Source organism: Topomyia yanbarensis, chromosome 1, assembly GCF_030247195.1.
Source record: "Topomyia yanbarensis strain Yona2022 chromosome 1, ASM3024719v1, whole genome shotgun sequence".
NCBI lineage: Eukaryota > Metazoa > Arthropoda > Insecta > Diptera > Culicidae > Topomyia > Topomyia yanbarensis.
Genome location: NC_080670.1, coordinates 24,210,497 through 24,219,767, shown reverse-complemented (window position 1 = coordinate 24,219,767; position 9,271 = coordinate 24,210,497). Strand labels below are relative to the sequence as shown.

At 41.7% G+C, this 9,271-nt stretch overlaps 2 protein-coding genes across 4 annotated transcripts; one reads left to right on the top strand and one right to left on the bottom strand.

Moving 5' to 3' along the window:
* Window positions 1-878: 878 nt before the first annotated feature.
* LOC131677110 (zinc finger protein 93-like) lies at window positions 879-3,171 on the bottom strand. 2 transcript variants are annotated; one of them, XM_058956711.1, is made up of 2 exons: window positions 2,714-3,171; window positions 879-2,545 (listed from the first exon to the last, which is right to left on the bottom strand). In XM_058956711.1, exons 1-2 carry the CDS (start codon window positions 3,040-3,042, stop codon window positions 994-996), a joined length of 1,881 nt encoding a protein of 626 aa, XP_058812694.1. In that variant the 5' UTR covers window positions 3,043-3,171; the 3' UTR covers window positions 879-993. The 2 variants fall into 2 exon arrangements, with proteins under 2 accessions (XP_058812694.1, XP_058812695.1); XM_058956712.1 differs by having other exon boundaries at window positions 2,923-3,146.
* A 121-nt stretch (window positions 3,172-3,292) lies between these two features.
* On the top strand, window positions 3,293-9,094 carry LOC131677109 (RUN domain-containing protein 1). 2 transcript variants are annotated; one of them, XM_058956710.1, is made up of 4 exons: window positions 3,295-3,413; window positions 3,582-5,483; window positions 6,300-6,397; window positions 8,230-9,094. In XM_058956710.1, the coding sequence occupies exons 2-4, from the start codon at window positions 3,711-3,713 to the stop codon at window positions 8,432-8,434; spliced, it is 2,076 nt and encodes a 691-aa protein (XP_058812693.1). In that variant the 5' UTR covers window positions 3,295-3,413; window positions 3,582-3,710; the 3' UTR covers window positions 8,435-9,094. The 2 variants fall into 2 exon arrangements, with proteins under 2 accessions (XP_058812692.1, XP_058812693.1); XM_058956709.1 differs by having other exon boundaries at window positions 3,293-5,483.
* The last annotated feature ends 177 nt before the right edge of the window (window positions 9,095-9,271 follow it).

Below are 9,271 nucleotides of genomic sequence, written 5' to 3'. Positions count from 1 at the left end.
TCAAGAGTTCGGCCACCTGACTGAAAACTGCAGTAGACCTGACAGGAGCAAATGATGCAAAAGGTGCGGGAAAGAAGGCCACAAGGCAAAAAACTGCCGACAGGCTCCGAGATGTCTGATCTGCGCAAATGAAAAATGCAACAACCACGTTACAGAAGGCCCACGATGCTTACGAACAGGCGACTGCAACGAAGTCACTGTAGATAACGCAAATCAACCTCAAACACTTCGACACAGCACAACGCTTCCCGCGGGAATCTGAAGCGGAGCCTAAATGCGATGTAGCTATCATCTTGAAGCCGTACCGTATCCCGGCAGGCGATGGAAACTGAATATCAGATAACGCAAAATCGACACCGATTTGGACGACGGGAAGATATCCATTCCAGGGAGTGGTTTATCCCGCAGATGAAGGCTTTGTAATCCCAAAAATCAACGGAGTCTTCTTCTGCAGCTGCTATGCATCTCCGCGGTGGACGATCGATCGATTCACAGAAATGCTCGATAAGTTGACAGAAGAGCTTATCGATCAATCGTTATAGCCGGCGATTTCAATGCTTAGGCAGCAGAATGGGACAGCCGCTTCACTCTCAAAGAGGAGTTGTCTACTGCAAAACTGAACGTAGATATACATGCAAAATGGAACAGAATATAACAATTATTCTGAAGTGACGTTCCCCTCGTTGGACCAACAAAAGTGAGGGAAATTTGAGGCGAAAAACCAACCCCAGGGAACGGAAAACGTGTCCTTCTCTATACCGAAGAGGCTAACGCCCAATTTTTTCACTGGATGAAAACCGGATTTCGCTGAAAACCAGTTTTCGGGTTGCTGGTGACCAATTAACCATGTTGAACCTTCGGTGAATCTATTGGGCGGGGAGGACTTTCACAAAACATACATGGGACTAGCTTCGAGCAATGTTTTATTTTAGTTACACACGAAAAATCACTTACTTAAAATACCTGAAACGTTGGCAAAAAAACCATATTGACCTAACTTACCGGAAACGCCGAACCCGAGTAATCAAACCTAGGTACCTGCGTTGACGTGGTCCCCATCAGTGGAGGCGGCCCTAAATCAACCTGTATTGGAGGTTCTTCATGTTCAGAAGCTACATGCCGGCCGAGGGATGCATTATCCACGAATTTCTTGCGACAGAAAGCACACTCGTATGGGCTTTCACGCAAATGATGATTTCGAATGTGAGCCTTCATACCTTCCTTGTACGTGAACATTTTCCCACAAAATTCGCACGCATAGTTCTGTTCGTTTCGATGCAATTTCAAATGTTGCGTGAGGTTATTTTTGTGCAGAAAATCTTTACCGCAGAATTCACATTTGTACTGCCGGATCCCGGTGTGCACTACGTAGTGAGTTTTCAATTGGGATTCATTAACAAACTTCAGCTCGCATCGATCACACTTGATCTCTTTAAAGTGGTTCTTGAGATGATTGTTTATCTTCATCACCGTTTTGCTGTACGACTTGCCGCATAATTTGCAGGTGTATTTTTTGTCCTGACCCGGTTCATGGGTTACTGTGTAATGTCCGCTCCAATCCTTGTGCGGTTTGTAGTTGGCATTACCGGAATGAATCCTTTTATGCAGACCCAGATTTCCGGCTGTGTAAAACTTCATCGGGCATAGATCACACTCGTACGTTTTTTCGCTCATGTGCATCTTCAAATGTGAGTTGTAACTTTCCAGGGAATGCACAACCCGGTGGCACAAATTACATTCGTACTTTTCGGCTTTCTCGTGTACACGAGTTACATGTTCTTTCAATTTATTTCGCCGGTGGAAGATTTTATCGCAATATTCACACTTCAGGCTAAGTCGGTGATCTCTTATGTGGCTCTTGAGCGCCGATATCGATTTACACACTTTTCCACATTGATCGCAAGTAGACGGACAGGGTGCACTTTCCCCCAAATGGTATGTCTTAACGTGAAAGTCACGTGCACGCTCATCACAGTACCGCCGGTCGCAGTATTCGCACTTCATCGGTTGGGCATGCATTTTCAAGTGAACATTCAACGATCGGACACTTTTCAGAACGACTGTGACCATTTTGCATTCTGTGCAGGTATGCGGTGTACGATCTAGATGAGTAGTCAAATGCTCTAACAGGGCCTTAGCCGATCCCATTGATTCACTGCGACAAATGTAGCACTTGTGATCGTTAACTTTGGGTCGACCTTCCTCGTCGTCTGACTTCCGACGAGATCTTCGTTTACCTTTTCGCTCGATTAATTCAGTCTTCCGAGCGTTCACACTTGCTTTCGTTCTACGAATCTTTTTCAACTTAGTTTCAGTGTGCAACTTATTAGGCTCATAGTCTTCATCACTGTCCGGTTCATATGTCGATGTGTATTCTTCGTTTGTCGGCTTCTGTTCCTCTGCTGTATCAACGGCATCGATTTGTTCAGCAGCACAATCTTCCAATGGTTTGAGGATAGCTAATAAATTTTCGGTGACATCTTCAACAGTATTCATACGGGGAAGGTGTTCTTCGAGGTCTACCTTCAGAAAGTCGAGTTGATTCCTGGAAACGTACAAAGAAGTCATTTTGCAAATATAGAAATAGAATCTTGCACTATGAAACAAGTCTTATAAAAATTGCAGCTGTTATATTGATCAAGGATATAAACTATGGAAATCGCAATAAAGCATTTCAAAATGACAAGTGTATACTAACAGCCAAAAACCTTACCCTGCGCTACCATCAACCTGGATTGGGCAATCCAGCAACTCCGGTTTGGTACTTGCTGGTGGATCTTTATCGCACTCTTCAAGTTTCAGAACCTTCACGCGTAGTTTACGCTCATTTTCCCGGAATTCCTCAATGTTCTCCTGAATTCGTATCAGTGTGCTGGCACAGGGTTTGCAAATGTTCGCCGGAAGACCATCTCCTTCACTTACCTCCAGCCGAACAACATCGGTTATGACAGTGAGTAGTCGCTCGCGTTTGTATCCGCTAAAGATTGATTTAACGCGTGATTTCTCCGACAAACACAAACGGCAGATTTTGTTCAGGATCATGATTTGGTCGGATAGGCGAACCTTTTCTTTAGATTAAGGTTTACTTTATGAATGTTTAGCGTTTCCGGGCGTCAAACATCTACGAGTTGAGGTTGAATTGAAACTAAAGTAAACATTCACTCACCATATCGCTCGGGCACTCAATGTGGCAAAATATACATAAATCAGTGAGTTCCGTGGGTGCTCAAAAGTTTCGCTTTCCTGTAGGGCACGGAAAATATGAAAGCTAGGAAAATTATAGAGGAAAATCGTGGAAAACGTCAAATACTGGAAGTTTTCCTTCCTCATACTGTACAGCGTTCTGGAAAAATTTCTTGCACTAATTTTCCAAAGAAAAGCTTAATTTTCTTGATAATTTAAAGATTAGTGAAGTAAGTTGCAATATCGCATTAATGTGGCAATAGAAATAAGACCGGAAGTGGTTGAAAGGCGCCAATTTCAGACGCATATGTTGATATCAAAAGTAGTGGGAGAAAATCTTTTCTTGTAACAATTAATTTTTTTTGTTACCCATCTTTGTGATTTCTACCGAAGCGCAGTTGCATCGAATAAGCAAACAACCAGAAAGCGTGGGAAGATGACGGCATTTCGTAGGGAATAATCCATAGTGGTACAAGTAGAAGACATACGCCTACGCAATATTCCACCACAATCCGCTTCCAACAATAATGTCGGTCGGAATCGAAATCAGTGAGTGCAGCGATCTTGCACCAGATCCTTGCGAGGACACTGTAGAACAACAGCGCGCACTGTTTCGAGGGCACGAACAGCTGTTGAGAAATCCTGCTTCGGACGATGAATTTGATTTGGATTCGGCGTTTAGTTCCGAATCGAATAACATACTGACGGATGAGAGTATGGATGTTGCCCAAGAGGAATGCACGGTGAATGCTGAACTGGAAAGCGAACGATTGCAGTCTCTGGAAGATGAACATGAAACGCTGTCGTCAAATTTGATGGCACTTACATCACATTTCGCACAGGTTCAGCTACGGCTACGTCAGATTGTTGATGCACCTCCGGAAGAACGAGATCATTTGTTGAAAAATCTAGAGGAGTTCGCGTTTCTTGGGATTCCAGAGCTACAAAAGAACCCAATAAAGAAAAACATCCCAGAAATTGTGGCAAACCTAGATAAGAGTCCTGAATCCGTTGAGGGCCTGCGTGAGAAGCAGCATGCACTGATTGAGCAGTTGAAAACCCAACTAATAGATTTAGAACGCTACGCTTACGAATCGGGAACTGGCATACTCCCTCACACAATTTTGCTAGAGAAACAGAAGGTCATTATCGATGAAATCAAGAACAAGATCAACTTGAACTTGAATGAATTGGATTTTCCCCAGTTGACCTCGGAAGACCTGAGGAGTCAGGTCGATTCAGCATTGGACGAACAGCTCGTCAATCCGCTGAAGATGAAGGAACAACTGGTGTCGCAACTTAAGACACAAATCCAGGATCTGGAACGATTCATCCATTTTCTACAGACCAACGAGAAGGCGGAAATAAAGAAACGCTTTCTCCAGCAACAAGAATTGGCTAAGGCAGAAGCTGCCGACCGTGCTGAAGCTCAAGAACGAGCTAAAGCACGATCCCTAGCCGCCAGTCAGCGTGAAAGTGAATCACAAAAGACAACTGATGATACGCCGTCATCTAGGAAAGAATCGCTCAATAGCAAAGCGTTCGGACTGATGGACAAAGCAAGCACTTATTTGCAAATGTTTGCCCTATCACAGTTCAACTGTGGAAGCGAAAAAAATCGAGAAAGCTTTCAGCGTAATATGATGAAACGGTCCAAGGAGAACTGCTGGGGTGACATAAGGGCTAAGTTAGAGATGGATGTGCAAGAGGTAGTTTCGCTAGCGATAGAAACACAAGAAGATGTGCAACCTACGGAAACGGCTAGTGAATGTGGAGACTGGAGACCAGCCAGTTCTCGGAAGAGCTACGAGCTAACTATGATCGTCAGGAAGCATTTGGCAAAAACAATTCAAGGCTTGATGCAACATGGGCTGAGGGGTATATCGGAGAACAGCGGAAGTATAGTGCCCTTCATATCCGGTTGTTTTTCTGGCGGTGGCTACCATCAGCAGCAGAGTCAACCGAGATCCAGTGAAGATCAGTTCTATCGAAGTGATGCAAAGAGAAGCAGTGCCGCTGGGATAGCAACTGCGGCTACAACTGCTCCCAAACGCCGGTCCGATTCTGTTGACGAAGATGAACCTATGGAACCAAATATTTTTTCACAATTGGATGATGAAGAGGAAGATGAAGAAGTTGTACACTACAGCACTGATGAAGCGGAAATGCATGTCTGGGAGCTGCTGTTGATATATTACAACATCAAAAATGGTGACCGGTATAACTCGACTCCGGCAAGGAAGCTCTCGGAGAGTTTCAACTTGGATCTGGTAGAAGGGCGACCCCAATCGAACAAGCAGGTATGTTACTCGTTCATATACGGCCTTTTACGGATCATAAGTGGCGGTCAACATCGTCCTGTTCGTAATACGTTAAGAGCCCTTATTTTGAAGCAACCTACTGACTACTGTTCCATTTTACATCACCGACTAAACTGCCCATGATCGCATATCAGTCCCATAAAGATAGGAAATCGCATAGAAAACGGGACAACTATGCGATCATGGGTAGTAAACAGATCGATCGCAATGCTGAGATGAAGTTCTATTTTTCGAGCACTTTTTTGGACAAATTTAGAACAGCTAAACTATTCTGTTTTAAATTTTCCACAATTTGAACCAAGAATACACTGTTTTAAATGTTTTTCTTTAGTATGTGTGACGACTGACTGCAGAAAAAAAAACAATAAGTGTCACGAAAGTGATAAACAATAGCAAAATCGAATAACCAATATTTAGAACAAATGGCTAAATCATCGCATTGAGAACTCCGCGTTTTAGATTTATTTTGACAGATCCAAGTTATCTTGTCATTTTGAAACAAATTCACATCACAGCATTGCGAACAGTCTGAGAAGCCCAAAACATTGTTTCAAAATCGTTCAACACGGGTCCAACGATGAACGACTGTTGAATAATTATTTGTACGTCGTGCAACGAACGTCGTGCATTGGACGATTGTAAAACCAATCGTTCGTAGGGCGTACCAATGTCAGAATAGGGATTGCTCGAAAATCACGAACGAGATAAATTTGGCCACACATAAAATTTCTAGATCTGGCTAGTAGATAGCCATTTATAATTTGCATCAATATCTATCATGATTAATACTTGCAGAGTCTGCTGAGTACTATAGGCACGATAGTCGCATTGCACAGCCCGTACAAAAGAAGCTACAATTCACAGTTCAAGGCTTTCATCTGTGCTGCTCTGAAGTAAGTAGAAACCATGGTGAGCCCAACAATCATACTCTCATCTCCTAGAAATGTATAAAAAAAATTCCATCCGGATCGGAAAAATGCATTTCATTCCATTTTTTGCATCAACTTTGCATTACCTCGCAGAAAAGTCTGTACAACAAACCTCCTACGCTGAGCCACTTTGCTCGACGTTTTGTCCGATGTAGAGCTATGTTTTTTGCAGGACTTTGACGTCTTACATGCCACGCAAAATGCATTCTGAATTTGTAATTTAATGGAACGAAATGCATTTAATTTCGTTAATTGCAGAATGCATCAATTCTCCACAAACAACCAACTGTCAAAATACACTTTGAGTGGAAATTCCGGACAAACCGTTACAGTCGAGATTCGCTGGTTGAACATTTTTTAACTGGACCGCTTTTTAGTTGGACCTCCGCTAGTTGGACCATTGTCCAACTAAAAAGCATCTGAATGTCAAAATCTTATGTCAAATTTACTTTGACAATCAATCTGACAATTATTAGAGATGTGAATAGATGCAATTACACTACTAACGTCTCCTTTGGAGAGTTTTTGACATCTGTCAGTCGGTCCAACTAACGAATCAAATTCGTTAGTTGGACAGAGGTGTGGCCCAACCAGCGAATCACGACTGTACTCGCCAATCACAGATGTTGATAGTAAACAAAGGAGAAAAGTTTTCTCTTTCATTAACTGCTGGGAACTGTGTTCAGCCAATAACGGTTAGCCCAGAATTTTCCTTCAAACAGATTTTTGACGTTTGACTGAACTGTCTCTAGCTGCTTCCTTACTATCGGAATATTTCGAAGTACTCAATGTATGTATGTCGTATTTGGATGGAACAGATTTAAAGCGGATAGAGCATTATGTTTACTGTTTAATAAACACGAGAAGTTACATGCATGTGCTATTTGGATTAAAATTTTTATTTTTTAAACGATCACGACAAAGTCAACTATGATGATGTCACACCAATACACATAACCTCGCAAAACGAGCCGGATGAACTTCGTTTGGCAATTTTCGGTGGTTTGTTTACATGGAAATAATGTGAGTTCGAATGTAGCAGATGAGCACCCGTGCTCACGCAACTGACGAAGTAAACAACCACCGAGAATTGTCAAACGTGAACTTCATTCATCATTAGTTCATTCGTGTTGTCATCTTGTAGAGCTCAATTCATAGACCTACTTCGTTGGTTTCGTTGTTATCTCGATGGAAAACAACTTTAAAGTAGCATTAAGAACTGTCTATCGGCACCATTTTTCGCTACATCCGACATCTCGCAAGGAAGCCATCTAGACCCACTAATATTTCTCCTCTATTTTAATGAGGGTAATATCCAATTACGAAAAAACCCAACTCAATCACGGACGTCATGAAGATTTTTCATGGTAGCTAGGGTTCCTCTTTCGAGTAGCAAACAAATTTTAGGTTTGCATACTGAATTGTATTGTATTGTCTTCGATTAAAAAAAGTTACATCGCGACGTAACTACTGTCTTAAATCACAATAATACTGGATGGTACCCTCAATACTAGAGTGTTGTTCTGCTGTTTGGAATCTGTACTATCAGAACGGGATTGATTCGTCTCGGACCTACTGTCTGCAAGAGTGGATTGTTCTACTCGTCTCGAACGCCTGAATCTTCAAGCCCACATTCCGCTTCCACTTTTACTTTAACTTGCCGAGAAAAATTTATCAATACAGAAATGTATATTATAGTAACCATCATTGGGGTCAAAGAACCTGTAGCTGCATATGAAAATTAACAAATCAACATCTTTGGAGATGACATACTAACTACATATTTTTTGCTTCAGCGCACAGAAATTGACTCAATGGCTTCATTTGATCTACCAGTGCAAGGAGCTGGTCAGCTCCTACTACACCAGCTGGAGTTACGTCGCGAATACGGGCTTCCGCGATGCAATGAAAACGCTAGACCGTTTAACGCAGTACCAGTTCGACTTACCGGTAGATTTGTCTATACGCCAGTTCAAAAATATTAAAGATGTTTTTATGTAGAATATACTTCTCCAATTTTCCTAACAAGTCCCTATTATTAATATTAGATATTAAAGGTGTTGTTAACCAGAATTACGCTCTTAACATTTTCCTAATACAAAACTATGTAATAAGATTTTCTTTTCTAGTCAGCAAACCATATATGTTTTGAACAGTAGACATTCCACTCACCACTTATGAGCTTACCCTTCGCACAGTACTATAAAGGCAGCAGAGCACGAACAATCGAAACTCCCAAACTAACAAAGGGAATCCAAGTTCCATACTATACGATAACAGCTTAGCCTCAGAAAGTACCCATTGAGCCTACGTACACGCCTATTATAATTGTACGAGGTATTACAGTATTCACATGGAACGGAACGTGAAGTTGGACTAGAACCTAGCCTATAGAGTAAATTGTTATTTCGTTTCCACCGAAAAAGGGAGTAAGTATATCAAGAGGTTCAACGAGACGGTAACAGAAAATATCACATAAATAACTAAATGAAACAATAAAGTTATGCAAATAAAAGAAGGTATTTAAGCAAAGAGAACATTGTTGACTGCAAGTGTATCGTTCTGAATAGGTATTGAATAAATAAAATGTTTGTATAATTGACAGGAAATATGTCTCACTAGACAGATAATACATTATTATAGCATAGTAATGAAATGAAATCGTTCTTTTATTTTGGGCGCATGATTGTGAGTCTTTTTCTCCAACAACATTTTTCTGGATACCATTTTCCACAATGCACCATGTGAACCCGACCTCAACGTTGAATCTTTGAAACAAAAACCACGTTTTCAATAGGAACACATGTTTGCTAACCGCAGCCGTAAAGACAGGCCCAG